The sequence below is a fragment of the Sinocyclocheilus rhinocerous genome, unplaced genomic scaffold (assembly GCF_001515625.1).
Source record: "Sinocyclocheilus rhinocerous isolate Xijiao unplaced genomic scaffold, SAMN03320098_v1.1 scaffold671, whole genome shotgun sequence".
NCBI lineage: Eukaryota > Metazoa > Chordata > Actinopteri > Cypriniformes > Cyprinidae > Sinocyclocheilus > Sinocyclocheilus rhinocerous.
Window position 1 is genome coordinate 889,637 of NW_015625021.1, and position 20,864 is coordinate 910,500.

The following is a 20,864-nucleotide window of genomic DNA, read 5'->3' on the forward strand; positions in this document are numbered from 1 at the left end:
TTTCTGTCTGAAGGGCACATATTTAACAATTAATCTGTATGTTTTACTGTACCGCTTTAATTCTGAGATTGCCAGAACTTTTGAGCAATACTTTTAATGTGTTTTCCAGTTAATCATTTAGGATTTTTAAAAGAAATTTCTTCTTGTGCAACCAAAATAACCTTTAATATGTTCCTGGCACAGTTAGCTAACCGTCTAATGAAAGAGAAAATACAAATTTATCATAAAAGGCATGCATTTAATTTTCTTTTTGTATCATAGTAAACTGATATGTTTTATTTCTTCCCATTTATATCCTGTTTGATAGCTGATTATTTCATTACATTTATTCAATGCATGATTTTATATCAGATGCACATGCATAGCCTGTCTTTAACTTGCCCCCCCCCCATCATCTCAAAACATGATTACATTTTAATATTAAGCAGCTTCAATTCTCCAAAATTGTGTGTATATACAGTATATGTATATATATATATATACATATATATCTGTTGTTTCACTATGACTAAATTATACATATTTATAGACCCTGTTCACGCATGTTCCGTTGTATGAGCAACGGTATAGTATTAAATTGAACTCGAGAACAGAAAGCCTGCGATTTGAGTTTGCTTCAGTGCTGATACGAAAGTGATGTTGCATAAATCTCAGCAGGGGTGTGTCTACTGTTATCAGACGGGGCGGGGAACTTCCTATCATCGCTGATGTCCTGAGTCAGGCCCGGTTACACGCCCACGTCACAGTCATGTCAAAGCGAGGCCCCCAAGGGCCCCTGGGTGTGTCAGAGAGGAGTCGATGAGCTTTGGCAGTGGGTGCAGACAGCTTGACATTCTATCAGGCTTCCATGAGAATGTGGTTCTAACCGCTGCAGGAAACATGGAATCTCAAGTTTACAGATCTGTCCTGATTTCCAGACAAAAGAACAATTCAGCAAAGGTATTCGAGACATTCCACACCTTACTGGAAATAAAGATCAAGGAGATGTGCTTGAGAAAGGAACACTTATAATCTTGTCCTGAGAACAAATGTATGGCCTTGTAAATGCCAAAGACGCTTCATAATGCACATGAAAACAGAAACATAACAGCTTCTAAAAAAATCTTGTAAGGGCTGCCATCTTGTGTTCATTTCTACAAACAACATTTAAGGTGAAAACATCATAATTTAACAAGTTTTGTGTCAGTTTCAAGAATTGAGGGGTCTATTCACCTTATTTTACAACATTAAGCAGTTTTCTGTGAATATACGAGACATCTGGTTCATTAGCTGCTATGGTAAATATCTAGAGAAAACTAAGTACAGTAAACGTTTAAACTATTTGCGCTAAAATTAATGTGTTTAGGATTATGATTGGTAATTAAAATAATATAAAATACCATGTCAAGCAGCATAACAGACTGTTTTTGTACAGCTAAAATTACTGTAATGAAACCGGAACCCACGCACATACAAGTTAGAAATGGCGCAATCGCTCTTACGTTTGTGAACGTTTGCCCCTTAAAAAATACTAATTATTAGTGAGTTTTGATAAACCCATACAGGAAAAAAAAACATTTTATTTGCTGATATAGCTAAAAATACATGAAATAGGTGTTGACCAAAAAGAATCAAACTAGTCAAGTAAAGTGAAGTTGTTTTATTGAAGTCATGCACATCACACTTGTTAGTGCAAATACCCTTTCTGTATTCCAGAAACTCTGTCTTTACAAAATAGAATTTTGACAATGAACTATCTTTGATGTTTAAAACAAAAGTGTAATTCCGAGCTCTCTCAGTTCAAGACGAAAAAAAAAAAACTCAATATTTACGAATAAAAAATATATACAGGCAGTGTGCTGTACTGAACTGACTTGGTTGGTAGTTGGTGACCAGTTTAAAGAGATCTTTTCCCAAAGGCCCAGGTTTAGCTTTGATTTTCAACTTAAAACAACTTGTGAGAAACTTTATTGCACCACTATGAACTGACAGAGAATGAAGAAACAAAAATGCAAACTTTATGCTTACAAAAACCAGCCTTGATAGGTTCAGCTACGACCCGTTTAAATTCACATCAGCGTTTGCATCTTTTCCTTAGTTCTAATGTTTGTTGTTATCGTTAACGAGTTCCAAAACTTTAATTTGCAATTTAAAAAAAAAACCGCTTGGTCAAAAACTGCACGTGTTTAAGCCAAATTAAAGGTACAAATGCATCTATAAAACTAAACTAAACCGAACTTGAACTGGTATCCCAATTAAAAGGATAAGAAAAGGCCAACGCATCATATCCTAAAAACTGGCTTCAGCAGCAAATTAGATGTGACCGATATCATTTATATCCAATGTTTATTTTGTGACTATAACATATTTACACACAAACATTCATACATACATATTTACAAACAGCCTGTGAAGGACGATGTTCCAAGTGGACTTTAGAAATAAAAAGTCCATCATGCTGTTTAAAAAAACAAAAAAACGCTGCTTTCGATGCAAGAGATCTGTTTAAAGCTATCCTTTCTGTGCTACAAGCTTTGCTTTTTTGCATTCATGGTCAAATCCATGTCGACATGTTCGATGGATTTTTGTTGCAGTATGTCTTTCCAGTGAAACAAAAAAGATGCAAAAACAAAGTCCGCGACACCTTGAACCAGATGAGCTCGGCTTTTTGCTCCACGACTGTTTATTTACAGCACAGCAGACAAATGTGAACCACACACCAAACACATCATTGGTTAATTCGTCTTCCTGCAGTCTCAAAGCAGCTTGCACATCCACATTTAAACAACCCATTCACCCTCCAAATATTTCACTCTCACCTATTTCTGTGCTTCACGAGAGCGGATCTGTGACAGTTCCACCCATTTATCCCATTCATTTTAAAGCCTTTGCATCCAATTTCATTCTGTAAGAAGAAACCTATGTTACAGGTAAGGCAGCAAAATCCCAGAGCCTTTTCCAGGAGGTACTGTAGGAGTTTTAACGACTTTGAGAAACTCAAAGTGCTCCATCTCAGTCCCAACAGCAGGACAGTGTGTTGGTAAAAAGCTACAACATTTGTTTTTTTTGTTTTTTTTTTAGGTCAACGCTCCATCTGTTTGACGCTGACCGCAATCCTAACGTTGAATTTCAAAACCACCTAGATACTTGTAGTGTCTCTGACGTGAACATTTGCTTATAATACATGATACAAGAGAAACAGCCATAGAGAACAACGACATCACTGTGCTAGAAGCATGTCGGCTCGAACACACAATAACAGCACAGACGACGTGAAATTTAGACTTTTTTCCATTCGAATCGATGAGACGCTGCATGAGTGGCACTTCAATGTGAACTAGTCCTAGTAGTATTTAAAGTAGGCACTTCTCCCCTCTGTGCCCTAGAGTTCAGATCCTCATTTGGCTGTACATCTAGTTGGATTACCACATCTAAGATGGCAAACCACAAGAAGAGTCCAAGAAACAAAAACTTGCTAACAGAAAACGTGGTACCCATTCAAGAAAACGAAACAGTAGACCTAGTTTAGGCCATTTTAATAATCCAAATTCCCATCCAAGTGACAAAAATGCTGATAGATTATTTATTCTATAATATGCGTTACAACTTTATTCCCTCTTTCTTTCTATACTATATACATTTGCATTTTACACAGACATTGGGGCTGTATTGTCAAAACGAGAGGTATTATGTTCAGGTTTAGACCGAACGCTGGGATTGGACAGAGGGCCGTGCTGGGGACAGGAAGTGGTAGAGACGACGAGTGTTCTGATTGGTTCTCAGGAGGAGCTCTTGGACAAGTTGGGATAAAGCACCACTGCGGTCACAAGGACCACTGCGGCAATCACCGGCATCCAGGGCATCCAACCGCTCTGAAACGACAGCAATGCAATTAATAAAGGTCGTTATTTTAGATGCACCAGAGCAACCAGGACAGAAGCACTGGAGACTGGAGCTAAAGAGACAGAGAGAGACCTGGGTGATAGTAAGAGACAAAGAGTTACGAGAGAAATACACCGAGAAACGGAGAGAAAGAGGGAGAAGACAGGAAAAGCTAATATTTAAGTAAAACTGGGAGAACCAGTTACCTCACAGGAGTTATAAAGCAAATAAAAGCCAACACAACCGTCTTTCTTCAAACCCAAAGAAAGAAAGGCTGCGTTTAAAGGAACAGATCACTCAAAAATGACAAGTTGGACATCATTTGCTCCCTTGTGTTGTTTCAAACCTGTATGACTCTAAGTTTTAAGCATTTTACCAGAATATTCATGCTGCTTTTTTTTTCCTGTATAAAAGTGAACAGTGACCAAGGGCTGTCAATCTATAAAAATATAATAATAATAATAATTAAGATAATAATATTTATATTTAATCTTTAATATATTGTGATACTTATTATTATTATATAATAATAATAATTATATTATAATAAAATATTTTTCTTTTAAAATATGAAAATTAAATCACTAAATACATTATTGAATTAGTAATATTGTACTGTAAAAAAGTATTGAATTATAATTAAATTCTTTATAATTAAAAATAATTACAATTTAAATTTATGGACAAAAAGTAAAATTATAATAAAATTATATAATATTTCTATTATTAGTGTTATAATAAAAATATTATGTTTTTTATATTTTTGTGCTTAAACTAGAAATTTTATTTTGGCATAAAATTTGCAAATGCAGCAATTTTTTCCCTCTGATTTATGCAATCTACATGGCTCATATTTCAGGTCAGGAAATACAGAAATCCATATAAAAACAGAAAAAAACTCATCTTACAAAAAGGGAATAAGTAGTCTATATGGCGAGTAAGAACCAATGGCATTTAGTGCCACTAATGACAAAAATTGTCCTAATGCATTACGTTTGAATATGAAAAAGCATCCCTTTTTGTTTTAGGAAGCTAAAACAAAAAGGGATGATTTTCAGAAATTATTGGCTTAAATTTTCTGTTTCTGTTCAAAATTATATTGTTCGACTTGGAATATAATGCACGTGTCATATGGACTGTCAATGTGCTGCTTAGTTATTTTCACAGTTTGTCAGCTGCTGATCTCTTTATTCCTTCACTGCATGGAAATGAGCAGCATGAACATTTATTAAAACCTCTTCTTTTGAATGATAGCAAGTCACACAGGTTTGAAACAACATTAGGGTGAGTAGATGATGACAGAATGTTCATATTTGGATGAAATATGCCTTTAAATTTATAAAGGTAAAGAAGAACAGCAAACGAAAGATGACATGATGACCAAAATGCCCCAAAAAATGAAAAAGCATCCAAAATCCCCGAATGCAGAGATTTATATGCCGATCCAAGCAAGACAAGACAGTTAATGTGTTTGGTTAGTAATTGGTGATTCTGGACGAGGAATTGGTTAAGAGTTCCCACGTGAGCCAACCCCCGAAAAGGGATTTTGGGGCGAAGCGGGTGCAGAGATGACGGATGAGAGTTTGCCATGCACAGGTCGTATATATGTGATGATATATACAGAGGTGGATATACAGAAGACACACAAACAGAATCAACAGGAGCGTGTGTACCTTTCTACCACAACTGGCCGAAGCACCAATACAGCAAAGCCAGGAATAGACCGATGAAAATGGCTTGGACAGGCTGCAATATGGATGGCTAGAGGAGGGAAGGGATATTACAAATAAAACAAAAAATCAATCTTCAAACTATTCAACGGAAATCAGGCTGGGGGAGTCGAACAACTACAACAAACATACAAACGTATACAAACAAAAACAGCCAAATAAAGGGGTGCGGTGGAAGGGACTGTCCATAAATCAATACAAACAAAAATATCAAACGCCCCAGAACCACAAACACATTTGAACATCTAGAAGCAGGACATCAGGAACGAGGACAGTGTTCAAGGCATTAATAAATCACAGCAAACAATAAACTGGTTATTTGTATTCAACTAAAGAACAATTAATCTACAATTTATCTGTTTGTGATTGTGACTCCAATCAGCAGTGTGCAAGGGATTGTACTGAGGGAATTGTGGGAGATTAAGGTGATAACTACGGTTTTGTGTAGCAAATTCAAAAAACTAAAGTGTACAACTGGCCAAAAATGAAGAATAAATTGTAAAACGTGTGATGAAAAAAAGGAGAACCTGAAAGTGAAAAATCTGAAGTCTTTGAGGGGTTAATGAATATATACTCAATATGGGCTGCTAAACAATAATAATATTCAATGAAACCTATTGGGTATTTTAACTACAGCTTTTTAGAGTATTACAGAACATTTGAATACACCTATGATGCCTACAAATGTTGAATTGCAAATAATTTTTGCTAACGACTCACAAAATCGTGCCGTATATGTGTGTCCTGCTGTGTTTTCCAGAGCCGTGTAAAACAGTGAAGTAAGATCTATCACTGATTGCTGACAACCGCGATAAATGGCGTAATGTGGATGATAGCTAATTAACTGGAGTAAGATCTTAATGCTGGCTTAAAAGCAATGTGTTGGAGTTTTTTGGTGCTTTGCAAATGAACTGTGTGGGTTGTGAGACTCACACTGCTGCCTTTCTCCTGCAGGAGCTTGAGGTTGACCTTGCTCTGTTCCAGCTCGTCGTTGATGGAGTATTTCTCCTGCTCCGTCTGCTCATACCGCTGCCGCAGATCTGAGAGCAGATTCTGAGTGTCGTCGTACTGGAGAGAAACAGAGAGATTATGCAATCATTGAATACAAAAAAAAAAAAAAAACTGGGGGTCTGTAAGATTTTTTAATGTTTTTGAAAGTAGCCTCATCTGCTCACCAAGGTTGCATTTATTTGATTAAAAATACAGTAAAATCACTAATATTGTGAAATATTATTACAATTTAAAACAACTGCTTTCTATGTAAATATATTTCAAAATGTAATTTAATTCTGTGACGCAAAGCTGAATTTTCAGCATCATTACTCCAGTTTTCAGTGTCACATAATCCTTCAGAAATCATACTAATATGCTGATTTGCTGCTCAAGAAACATTTCTGCAGTTGAAATCAGTTGTGCTGCTTTATATTTGTTTGGGGATTTTGTTTTTCAGGATTCTTTGATGAATAAAAAAATAATTCACAAGAACGTTTATTTGAAATAGAAATCTTTTGCAACATTATAAAGTAGGGCTGTCAGTTTAACGCGTTAATTAATTAGTTATGAAAAAATTACGCGATTCAAATATTTTAACGCAGTTAACGCACTGGCCTCTCCCCCAGACCTGTACGTTATCTTACATTTCATACAGTTGGCTGTTGGCAAATGTAATGCAGGGAAACAACTCCATAAATGCAGTAATGCCCTAAAAATTCAAGATTGGGGCAAAAATATGCCCCTGTATGAGTTTTTGTCTCATATTTATATCATACAGAGATGCAAACAGGCAAGTGGGGAAAAAAAGGTGAGAACCGGGGGCATGCTCCACATGGAATTTTTTTTTAAAAGATACAGCGGGTAAAATAAGTATTGAACACATCACCATTTTTCTCAGTAAATATATTTCTAAAGGTGCTGTTGACATTAAATTTTCACTAGATGTCGGTAACAACGCAAGTAATCCATACATACAAAGAAAACAAAACAAATAAGTTCAGAAATTAATTTATGTGTAATAAAATGGAATGACACAGGGAAAAAGTATTGAACATGAAGAAAGGGAGGTGCAAAAAGGCATAGAAAGCCAGGACACCACTTTTTAGACATAATTTGTTAAAGAGCAAAGAAAAATACTATACAAAACTTACTAGCAGTTGCCAAGTGGTTATCAGTTTTTCTTTTCCAATACAAATAAGACCAGTCTACTAGGGATGCAGCGATTAACCGGTTTCGCGATTAACCACACTTTAAAACGTCACGGTTAATTAATCGTAAAGGTTCTGCTAAACCGAGTGTTTCTGTTACACGGAATGGAACTGTTGCAGCTTGTGCAAAATGGAAACAAAGTTACACTAAAGGTGCACCAGCTTAAAATGACGTGCTTATCAGAGATACGGAGGCTACTACACGCATTAGATTAACTGTGACAAAGGGACCAAACAGCGAAGCTTTATTTCCACCAGAGAAATGCTTGTCGATAGTGTGGGACCATTTTGCGTACACCAAGAATGACCAGGGTGTCATTTAAATATTGCCGTAAAAAACTGCTGCTAAAGAGCAAACACATTAGGGATAATGCATGGCTAGCTGTACATTGAACAATTTTAATGCACGACATGAAGGCAAGAAAAACCTGAGGCGAAGCTACGGCTCGTTAGGTCAGCATTCTGCCCGCTTCAGATCAGAAAGAGATGAAATAGTGCGGTAAGATCACATTTATTTGAATTAATTAATTATAATATTTAGCTATTTGAATTAATTATTCGATCGAGTGAGAGAGAGAGAGAGAGGTGACAGTTGCCTACCTGCATCTGTGCATCTCTCCAGTAGGCTATTTAATCAATTTTTATTAATAAATGTCGCGGGGCAGCGTTCTCAAGAAGTTTGTGTCCTCTTGAATGTTTGTATACGTGCGCAGTGTGATCTCCAATCTTACAAGCCAAAATAATAGACATGATTTTCTCAGGCCACATGTAAAATATGAATTATTATAAAGATTTTTTAATTAATATGTATGGATGATAATATTTCAGTTTATTTCCATCATTAGTAACAGTTTCCCCTGTGGGACAAATAAAGTTAATATTAGTCGTATATTAATAATAGGCTACTTCATTAACTTTGTTATATAAATGCATAAATCGTCATAATCGTAAAACCGTGATTATTCCTCAGACAATAATCGTACCAACAAAATCTATAATCGTTGCATCCCTACGGTCTACCTTTTCATAACTGAATATAAATAGTTATGACCAGTCTGCAACCGGTCCCAGTTCTTTATTTACCCTTGTAAGATCACAAGTACCCTTGTAAGACCCCCCCTCCCCTCTCCCTCATAAAAACACTTTCTCATTGGATCTAAGCAAATCTCATAGGTGACCTATTTTGATCTCAAAAAAGTGAGTTGTCACCTAAAGGTGAGTAGTTTGCATCTGATGATCATATGATAAGCGATATCACACCAGCAGAAAGAGCAATATCACACCAGTGCTGTTTTTTGTCTCGAAGAACACGAGTGCAAATCTGATTTTATACAACAGTTTAGTAAATAAGAAGTTAATATTGTGCAAAATTTAAACAATATTGTGCATTTTGTTCAATTTTGGCAATGAAAATATTACCTATAAAGCCACAGCAAAACTGTTGTGCATCTCCGAGCAACACAGCGATGTTTCGTTTCTGAATGAATCTGCGTCTTGAACGAATCATGTGAACAAATGATTCAGTAGCCCATTTATAGAGCCGTTTACTGAATTCCTGAATGAATCAGCCGTTTGAACGAATCGATTCATAAAGACATTTACCGCCATCTGCTGGTAGTTTTAGTTTTTTCTTAAAAAAAAAAAAAACATTAAAGGGATAGTTCACCAAAAATAAATAAATAAATTCTGTCATTTACTCACCCTCATGTTGTTTCAAACCCAGGGCTGCGCGATTAATCGAAAATTAAATCACAAAGGCAATAAATCGCGATTAGGCAGAAGCTGCGATTGTCATGCGTATCTTTCAGAGAAGCACGGTTCTGTGATCAGAAATAAATCGGCCAGAGGGCGCTCTCGCGCTAAAACTCCAAATATGCCCCGAAGAAATAATCCAGGAAATGCCTATCGCTGCAGCTGAATAAACAGAAGATTTAACTGCTTTCATTAATTCAACGTGACTAATAAACACACGACTACGACAATATATGGTTTATCTGAGTTCTCCTTATTATAATTTTTATTATAATAAAGTATATAATAATGCAATGCTAATCGACATAGCCTTTATCACTGCTTAGAATACTATGAAATATGTTGTGTGCCTTATTCTGTATAAGAAGCCACATCATCTCACACAAGGATTTATTTAAAACATTCGACTGATGTTATGAAGTGAGTTCGGAGTAAAAACATGTTATTAAATGTGGTACTTTTCAATAACGCATGTGCTTTCAGATGGAGCAGCATTTACTACAGAGCCGTAGTTCACTGACAAGCTACGCAAAATCGCGTTCATAATCGCAGAACGATTTCTTCGAATTCATTATCACGCAATTATATCATCTGCGATTATGAACGTGATTTTGCGTAGCTTGTCAGTGAACTACGGTTCTGTGTAGTAAATGCTGCTCCATCTGAAAGCAAGTGATGGAGATTTACTACTAATCACAGAACCGGCTTTACTGACGAGATGCGCACTAATAAAGTATATAATAATGCAATGCTAATCGACATAGCCTTTATCACTGCTTAGAATACTATGAAATATGTTGTGTGCCTTATTCTGTATAAGAAGCCACATCATCTCACACAAGGATTTATTTAAAACATTCGACTGATGTTATGAAGTGAGTTCGGAGTAAAAACATGTTATTAAATGTGGTACTTTTCAATAACGCATGTGCTTTCAGATGGAGCAGCATTTACTACAGAGCCGTAGTTCACTGACAAGCTACGCAAAATCGCGTTCATAATCGCAGAACGATTTCTTCGAATTCATTATCACGCAATTATATCATCTGCGATTATGAACGTGATTTTGCGTAGCTTGTCAGTGAACTACGGTTCTGTGTAGTAAATGCTGCTCCATCTGAAAGCAAGTGATGGAGATTTACTACTAATCACAGAACCGGCTTTACTGACGAGATGCGCACAATCGCATTCGAGCCCTATTCAAACCTGAATGTCTTACTTTCTTTTGCACAACATAAAAGAAGGTATTTTGAATACTGTTTTGGTCACTAGTGACTTTCATTGCATGAACAAAAAATACAGAGATTTTTCTCGAATTATCTTCTTTTATGTTCCATACTTTATGTTAGGCCATTGTAGCCTAAACATTTAACACAATTTTTTGGGGTATTTTCACAGCCAAATTTAGTTTGCGATTAATTAGATTAATCGCAGCAACCTGTAATTAATTAGATTAAAATTTTAAATCAACTGACAGCCCTATTATAAAGGTCTTCACTGTCACTTTTGATTAATTTTAATGCATCCTTGCTGAATAAAAGTAATTAATGTGTTGTTCATTTTGGCAGCTTATTTTCAATAAAAGATCTGGGTGGTCTTTGGTTGCTTATACCTCTTTCTGCAGGTCTCTGGTGCGGCTTTCGGCTTGAGCCAGCTGGATCTTCAGTTTGCTAGCGTCCTGTTGGTGCTGGTCTTGTATTGAGCCCAGCTTATTCTCCAGGTCGCCCTGGGATTTCTCCAGAGCATTCAGGCTGCTGCTCAACGTCGTGCTCCGCTCTCTGGAGCTGCGAAACAAAAAACGGAAAATAAAGTCAAAGATTGTGCTGTTTTCAGAATGAATGGAATAAATTTGTGTCATGGGAAAGAATGTTCTAAAACATTCCTAATAGTAATGTGAAGCTCTAGGGCAGATGAGCTCATAGCGGTGACTTATAAAACGATAATGTCAGCACAGAGACGTACACACACACTGCCTAAGGCAGAGATTAAGTACAGGACAAAGGTACTTAAATATTACAATGGTATCCAGTTATTTGAAAAAGCATCATTGAAATAGTCTTTTGTAAATACAAAGAGATGCAGTTGTTGTGCAATATGGCGATTCAAACATTCTTCATTTAAGAGAGCAGGTGTGGAATCTGACAATGTAAAACGGCTTAAAAAAATGTTTAAAACCTGACTCACTTTTGTTGTGTGAAACGATCTAAACGCCACTGAGAGCCTGTTTGTGTGAATGCGACCCACCTGTCGAGCTCTTCCTCTAGTCTGTGGAGTTTCTGCATCAGTGTGGTCTTCTCAGCCCGCAGACTGTCACATTCATTCTGCAGACCAGAGCACTCGCCCTGAAGCTTCTCCAATTCACCTGACACACAAAAACAGAGAGAAAAACTAATTATAAAATTGATTCCCTATACTCACACCCCATAACATAATGTATTAAAGTGCAACCACTGTTCAGCTCATTAAAATATCATTTAGTTTAAAAAAAAAAACTAAAATTAAAATATTGAAGTTTTAAATATATATTAAATTAATTAACAAATTTATATAAAGAAATTTAATAAATATATTTAAAAAGTTATATAAATATATTACAAAACATACAAAATATGCAATTTATAATTTATAATAAACATTCAATGTATTTATTAGCAATTATATTTATTTTTTTACAATATCACTCCATACAATACACTACCATTTAATATATTACCAGTTAAAACCATCACCTGATTTAAGTGATTACGCAAAATTAAAACAAAATCACATTTATCGTTATTCCAAACACAGGCTAATTTACCATTTTCATATTCTGTCTTTTGTCCAGTGTGTCTGTGTCCAGACTTTTTGGTTTCAGATTGGAATTTTTTTGGTACATCACTAGAGTTAATTTTATCCTGTCATGTTCAATTTTACTGCTTGACATTCTGTGTAGCCTAAAATGGCTTTAAACGATCTCAGAAGCATTGTCAGAACACTTTTATGCACATTTTTCTGTGAAAAACAAAACAAGGATCCAATAAATGATAAATAAACCCAGCAGGATGGACGATAATAAAACTGTTTCCGTGACTCTGGACAACACATTAAAGAGGGCCTGGAGAGAAAGACCCCAGTAAAATTAATACCGCATGTGTGCCTTCTCAATATGTGAAGAAATCAGTCTTGTGAAATGTACAGACTTAGAGAAACGCACTGAATAAACTAAATATTAGTATATATTAGTATTTGATAGTATAGCCAATAAAACATTACACTCTGCTATGGGGAGATCTTTGAACTTACACTTATTTAAAAGTTTGAGGTCTGTGAGATTTTTAAATATTTTTTAAAGCTCACCAAGACTGCATTTATTTGATTAAAAATACAGTAAAATTGTGAAAAAATATTACAATTTAAAATGGCTGTTTTCTACTCGATTATACTGAAAAATGTAATTTATTCTTGTGATCAAAGCTGAATTTTCAGCATCATTACACCAGTCCTCAGTGTCACCAGTCCTGAAGTTTCTTCAGAAATCATTCTAATATGCCGATTTGCTGCTCAAGAATTATTATTTTTTTTTGTTAATGGTTGCATAATATTTTTTTGGGAAACTTTAGTGGAAACATTTTTTTTTCAGGATTCTTAGATCAATACAAAGCTCGAAAAAAAAGGACAGCATTTATGTGAAATAGAAACCTTTTGTAACATTATAAATGTCATTCTGGTCACATTTAATGCGTCTTTGCTGAATAAAAATCTCACTGACCCCAATCTTTTAAAAAAGTACTGCATGTTTTCTACTCATTTAACTCAAACTCAGTTCTCTTCTCAAGGCCAGTAATTCAGAAAAACTGAACTCAAACAAAGCAAGTGAGAGGAAACAAATGTTTCCAAACAGGAATCAAAGGCGCTAGAAAAGAGAGAGATCACAAAACACCACATCAGTGATGATCTCAGCCATTGTTCCTCTGAAGTCAGCTTGATTTATGACATACAGGGAACATTACTAGCCAAACAGCACATCAGGGACGCAGCAGGTTCACCGCAGGAGCGCCGATGACGACATGCTAGGCTGGCCTGACCGCTGAACCTGGTCTGGGTTTAACAGCGATTCTGCTGAGCTAGGGCTCCTAATGGCCAAAAACCAATGGAGTACCTTGAAGTTGGCTAGCTCTTTCCTGGTGCTGGCTCTGGAGCTGGAAGCTGGCCTGCAGGTTGCTGATCTCCACTTCATACTTGGCTGCCGTCTGTCTCCATTTGTCCAGTTCGGCGGTGACGACGCTCAGGTCTCCCTGCAGAGCAGCGATCTCTCGTTCCCGCTCGGCGGTGGCGGACTCCATGGCGTGCCGGAGAACCAGGATCTCCTCCTGGGCGCTGTAGAGCTCCTCGCGGGTGGTGGTGATGGTGTTCTCTCTCTGCTCACGCAAAGCCTCCATATCAGACTGGAGCTTCGCCAGTTGAGCTGAAGACAAAGAAGAGTTACAGTGATTTTGACATGATTAATGGGTGATATTAGGTCTAAAAATTCAAATATGGCAACCGAAAATATTTGGTTTTGGAGGTCCGAAATCACTGGTTTCTCATTTTAATCAAAATTCATTATCACGAATAGGGCTGGGACAATAAATCGATGCATCGTGTTTCGTGGATCGATTCTGAGATTATCGGAATGCATTGTGATTCTCTCTCGAATCGATTCTGAGCTTAGTTTTTAACAGCAGATGGCGCTCTAGGCTAGTTTTTAACCGCACACTCAAATGCTCACGAAGAAGAGAGCTTGTTCGTTTGGCTGAGTACTGTAAGTTGTTAAGCCATCTGCTGTTAAAAACTAAGCTCAGAATCGATTCGAGAGAGGATCGCGATGCCTTCGGAAAATCTCAGAATCGATGCAGAATCATTTCTCTATTCGCGATGCATCGATTTATTGTCTCAGCCCTAATCACGAACAAAGATTTTTTAGTCTATGCTGTTTTCAGTTCAGTAAACATTACTTGTAGTGTGTCTGGAATCCAATAATTGCAATAAGCTTTGAGCTTTTGATATGAAACAAAGTCTGAATGTTCAAATTGTAATTTTTATAACAAAATTCAAACAATAAATGTTGTTTTGATGCTTCTTCATGTGTCGTAACAGACCGCTGTAGCACCTTAGTTCAAGTGGCACCTGAACTGATCATCTTTTCCTCTTTACTACTATATTTCAACAACGAATTGGAGCAGAAACTTAATTATAATTATAATATAATTAAAAAGTTGATATAAAAACTGCCTTGTGTACAATTTAAATTAGGGCTGCCCTCAACTAAGGATTTTTCTGGTCGACTAGTAGACGTTCATTTTAAACATTAGTCGACTAATCGCACGTTTATTAATAAACCATTTAAATCATTATAATGAGCCTTTAATTTACTACATAGCCTAATAAGCGCTCAAGCACACGCATAAAGCTTGCCACAGCGCACCGGCAGAAGAAATTATTATGAATGTGTCAGTGACAAACAGTAAGGAGACTGCATTAACATTTTAATAATTTGATAAACTAGTGCTTTCTTTGTTTTCGGTTTAAGAGATGAAGTCTGCGACACTGACTCGTCATCTCCACAGTAGTGGATGCGCCTGTATGCATGTTTCATACGGATTACATAATCTGAGAATATTTGTTTTCCATTTGAATTGGTTCATTTGAAAGTAGACATTTCACTCTCTATTATATATTATCTATTATATTTCACTTTCACTCTCTTACTTAATGTCTGTAAGGCAAAAATATACAGAGTTTCGCGCTCAAGTTCACAGAGACCGAGACGGCAGTAGCATCCTGTTTGCTTTCATTATTTGTGCACACAAATAAACGTAGAGTCTTCACAGATTTTAAAGATGCATTACTCTTATCTGTATGACCAAACATGAGGGAGTATTTTAACATCAAGTGAGCGCACCGGCGCCGCCACCTGTCCTGCAGTGAGCTACTGTTCAGCTTCCACACTCCACCCAGACACTTGAACATCGCACATTTCTCTGTTAACATTAGATTGAGCGGCCATGTAAAGTTGCTAATACTTTTTTTTTTTCTGCCACTAAGTGACTAATAAAATTTTGGTCGACCAAGCCTCTTCTGGTCGACTAATGATTAGTCGACTATTAGGGGGCAGCCCTAATTTAAATGTTTATATGCAACTCAGTTTTTATTTGAGTGTTGATTAAATAAATGTAATCAATTGATTATTTTTAAAAAATCATTTTGGTTGACCAACCCATACTGATGATTATATTTAGAAGTTGATCAACCCATGCTGATGATTATATTTAGAAGTCTTTTTGAAGATTAAAGTCAAAACACTAAAGCACACTTCATGTAAGTGTTGAATGACTCACTCTGTAAAAAGCGGATCTGTTTAGCAGATTCTTCAGTCTGCTGTCTGTTGGTTCTCCTCTCTTCCTCCAGCAGTGCTGATGAGAAAAAGACATTCAGCGATTCACACTAATGCCAGTGCAGTCATGACCCTCGATTATTAATGCCGAATCACTACTGAAGGAGCGTTTAGTACGCTGCCGTACCTTGCAGCTCGAGGCATTTCTGTTTGCCAGTGTTGGCGAGCTCCTGGGCCTCCTGCAGCTCTCGGTGGAGGTGTGGAATGACATGCTCAGTATCTCCAGCTTCCAGGTTCCTGTCCATTTCTACAAACACACACAGAGCAGACGCTGCAGTGAGGGAGCATAAAGAAAAAACATGGCTGTAAAAAAAAAGACATCAAGAGAGATAAACTGACGAGTGAAACCCCACACCCTCAGTATTGCATTAATAACTCATCCTGCCCGAACATGAATGATGCCTCAAATCATGCAGCTTGTTACGAAATCCTTGAACTTTTCTTAATGATTCTATCCCTCAGAGACCCGAGCATTGATATTGAGGATAAATTATTTTTTCACACCTTTTCACATGTCTTCAGGAAGCCATTAGTTCAGGTTTCAGTTCAGGCAAAATTTGCATTGGGGTATAATTTGGAAAAACGTTGTGAAACTAACTCTGGGCATTTAGGGTTGCAAAATAATTTTTTGATAATTTATTTAAATTTAAATAATGTAATAAACTTATATCAAAGCATATTTTAAATATGAAGTAATTTTAATACAACTTAATTAAACAAAATTAAATCAATAATTAAAAAATGACTAGGCTACATTTTAAATTGTTTTATAACTACAATAATTGCAACAATATTTTTTCACAATTATCCATTAGTTACAAATACATTTAGTTTTAGTTAAATGTAAAAAAAAAAAAAAAAAGTATTTAGTTAGGGACAATTTGCATTGAGCTATGATTTATAAAACGTTGTAAAACTGTCCATTTAGTGTTTTCAAAATTTCACTACAATTTTGTGATATAGTAAGTGGAACTTCTGAATTCTTGTGAAAGTTTTGAAAACACAATTCAGCACAAAATTTAACTATTTGAGCATTTAAATACTGTAAATGTATGTAAAAGCATATTTTTAATTATAATGTAGTGATTTTAATACCACTTCATTTAAAAAGTCAGTGTTAAATCAATGAGACAATAATGATGAAATGGCTCAGAAAACACCCAAAAAAAATTGATTAGTTTTTGTACCATTCACTGTATAGATAAATTTGAATATCAAAACTGTTGTTGTGATCAATTTCACAATGTCATATGTAGTTGGACCCACATCTAGTGACTTTTAGGTTATTATTTAATTGCTTTATACAAATATTGCATTTCTGGCTCTCCGAAAGCCAGGGGACTTTTGCACAGGGATGTAAATGTAAAATGCTGCAGTTCCTAATAAACGGACTGCAGACATATAAAATAACATATCTGTGCTAAAAATGCTTCTCCTAAAAGCCCAAAGCCACTGTGAGTGTGAGACCAATCCATCACGATGGGTCAGAACCTTTGGCGCCACAAACGACACATTCTGTTCGACCCCATGGGCAGAAACATCAAGCACTGAAACACGATTACCGCAAACCAAAATCAAGATGCTTGCTCAGAATCAGTTCATTATGTGAAGAATGATGTATTTGTTTGCTCAGTCCGTCAGTGAACAACTCGAGTGCAAATGCACATGCACAACCCCGCTTGCATCGAACAACAGAATATCCAAAATACATTGACTTTAGACTACGGGACACAACTTGAAGCCTGATTACGTAAGTCCAGCACACGCTCAGACGGCTCTAATGCAAGATCTACAAATGAGCCGTTGAGATGACCTGCACACCAGGCCAAGCAAAAGAGACATTAGACAGTCTCCTGCGTTCCCTCATAAGACTTCATGCCGAGCAAGCGCACATTTGCAGTCTCTCTGAGGAGCATCCAGTTGGTCTCTCATGTGGTCTTGTAACAACAGGCTTTTGGGAAACCTCCTCTGACCATAAACTGATGAACGTCCCCCTCTCTGAACACTCTACAGATGTCGGTAAAATCATGAGCTAATTTAAGGGCTGGTAATCTGTCATGATGTCAGACGAAGGGTGTTTACTGTGGGCGAGGGAGCTGCTTTCAGGCAAAATGATGTAACGAACTCGTCTACTTAGCGGCGTTTCTGAAGTTCTGCCATTTATTTAATGAGAGGGGGCATGAAGTGGTGTGTAATCTCATTCTGCTCCTTCTTCGGTGATTTCATCAAGAGCGTCTCAAAAGGATTTTATGGCTGAGATCGAGTATCACAGCCATATAAGGTTACATGTGTTCAGATAACTCATCATTAAGGCAATTGAATAACTCATGCCAGACGCCTCGGTGTAGATGCAATCTAGGGGTGAAAGAGCAATTCAACAGTACCTCCTAGTGGCACATTTTACCAAAGCTTTCTGGAGAAACCAAATCATTATGCAAAAACAAACGCAAATGTCTTATGATCCAAGACAAATACAGCAGAATTCCGAATGACAATTATAAACTGAACAATTAAGATATCTGCCTCACAAACACATGGGACCAGTGTTGTTCTCAACCAGGGGGTCGTGACCCACTACGGGGCTTAAACACATTTTTAAGGGGGTCAAAAAATTATACATGAATACATGTATAATACAAAAACAGCTAAAAGTCGAGCTGAAAACTGTCATCATATTTCATTCCAGGGTTATTAGAGTTAACTAACTAAAAAAAAAAAAAAAACTTGATGGTGTTAAAATAATTTAAAGCTGGAAAAAAAAATGTATACAATTTGTTTTATAGAAATATTTATAAATAAAAACACAACAAAACCACCAAAATGTTAAGAACCAGAACCCTCGCGGTCTTGGGAAAACTTTGGATATATTAATGAATTTTAAAAGTGAGACTTTTAGACTTTGAAAAGTCATGACATTTTTTTTTTAAATTCTAAAAATTCATGTACATTTCTAGAATGAATACAAATTTCTTATGTCAAGCTCTAAAAAATCATTAAATATAATATTAATATATTATTGAGTAGAAATGACTATTTTTGAGTAGAATTGCTATTTGTGGGTTAAAAATCATTGAAAAAAATTATAAGCCATATAAATTCATTATTGAACCTTGAAGAACATTCAGTTCTTGAATGTTCTGAAATCAGAAATGTAATTATTTTGATTTCAATATAATTGAATATAATTTTAATATTTATTTGGGGAATAATAATATTAAATGGGGAAAAGCAGCTTTCTCGTTACAGAAGAAGTACCATAAATATAAAATTTTTTTTCCAAAAAAGTCAAAAAGGTTGAGAACCACTGATTTAATGGGATGAAAAACTAGTTAACTTTTCTTGGTTGTATTGTTTTGGCTTGGCACCCAATTTTATGCAAAATTAAGGCACTTTATGCCCCATCAATGTTTTCCATAATCTTCCAAAGATAACTTTTTAGATAACTATTTATATATCACTGTACATTGAGAATTCAGCAACTTGATCTTGAGGTGCACTACACCTACAATCCACTTATGAGCTTAGTACCGTTTTTGCACCAGAAAGTGTTTTTTTTCCCCCCAAAACAGTAACATTGTTAGTTCTACTGGTGTTTCTATCCAGTATCTATCCAGATTTCTCCTCATTATCTTCAGCTGGAAACACATGCATGCTAGAATAAACCTTCTTTAATCAAGAAGGTAGAGAAAAGCTCCAGCAGCACACATCCCTCTGGTCTTGGCCGCCTCTGAGTCTGCCTGGCAAGTCCTACACTTCATCAAGTGTGCCCTCGAACAATGAGGTGCTGAAACTGGCACTTCCTCCCTGATCCGAGCCAGCGCTCCTTATCTGACGTCCCATTAAAGGACATGTGCTCAATGCAATCACGACAGCCCACTTAGACTGAATTAAACCAAACGCCAGGCGAGTCTGAACAACATTTTTGTTCAATGAGAACTTGCCTAATTGCTAAAAAAAAAGAATCTGAAAAACATGAGGAAAAACTGGCGTGAAAATATGAGCTTGAAACAGATTAATTAGAAAAATGAACAGTGACATTCTGGACAGCCTACACTGAGGTTTCTGCTGTGTCATATCTCTTATTTAGGACAGATACAGAGAGAGGTCAGCAGTAAATCTCACACATGGCCAAACTATAACTACACAAACACAAAGCGTCTACCAGGGGCTTTTATCTGCCCCAGCAGGAGCTTAACAACACCTTTAAAGGTGCCATATTCTACTTCACCAACATTTTTTCCACCTTAAGTCCACTTAGTTTTACTCAAGGTGACTTGGACCAAAAACACCCATAATTACATCTCCTGAATATTCAACAGGCAGTGAATATGTAAATATGGGTGTTTATATATTAATGAGCTCATGACTGTGACATCATATTGATTTCTGAATGAGCTGATTTTATGGAATAGTTTCAAAAAATGGTCTTTATTTTGGATTATTTACTCATTATGAACGTTATGTATGGTTGTATAGAACTTCAACCTCAAACCTGTTTTCATGATGTGCTACAGATGAGCCTTAATGAAAATGGATGTGTGGGAGACAAATGTCCTGCTGTCTGGTGTGACTCAGCAGTGTGAAAGTAGATGAAGGATCTCAATATTTTCAGCCTGAGCGGGTGAGAGTCACAACTGAGCTGATGACATCTGAGATGAACCGCGTGAGAAGGGGGCGAATGCCCTCGATCCAGCGGAGCCACCATGACAACTAGAAAACAAACTACTAGTAGAGATCAGTGCCATTTCAGCTCATGTCACCGTAGTGTCTATTTCATCGCCATTCATTCATGCAACTGCAGCTTGAACCAGTTTTTTAAAAACCTTTTCTAGGAGACAATGACTTAAAATTTTCACCCAACACTTTCTGCCCATCTATGACGTTCTCTTTTTTTTTTTTTTTTTT

The 20,864-nt window shown here is 36.4% G+C and overlaps 1 protein-coding gene across 7 annotated transcripts in view; it reads right to left on the reverse strand.

The window, feature by feature from the left end:
- Positions 1-1,624: 1,624 nt before the first annotated feature.
- The window catches only part of slmapa (sarcolemma associated protein a), a 76,108-nt gene continuing 56,868 nt past the window's right edge, over positions 1,625-20,864 (reverse strand). For 5 of the 7 annotated variants that reach the window (XM_016561988.1, XM_016561969.1, XM_016561954.1 and 2 more), the window contains 7 exons: positions 16,087-16,206; positions 15,904-15,978; positions 13,686-13,991; positions 11,789-11,906; positions 11,157-11,328; positions 6,525-6,659; positions 1,625-3,851 (listed from right to left, as the gene is read on the reverse strand). In XM_016561988.1, coding sequence (XP_016417474.1) covers positions 3,759-3,851; positions 6,525-6,659; positions 11,157-11,328; positions 11,789-11,906; positions 13,686-13,991; positions 15,904-15,978; positions 16,087-16,206 — 1,019 coding nt within the window. In that variant the 3' untranslated portion in view covers positions 1,625-3,758. Of the gene's footprint in view, positions 3,852-5,534; positions 5,623-6,524; positions 6,660-11,156; positions 11,329-11,788; positions 11,907-13,685; positions 13,992-15,903; positions 15,979-16,086; positions 16,207-20,864 lie in introns of all 7 variants that reach the window. The other 2 variants (XM_016561962.1, XM_016561977.1) reach the window with 1 other exon arrangement.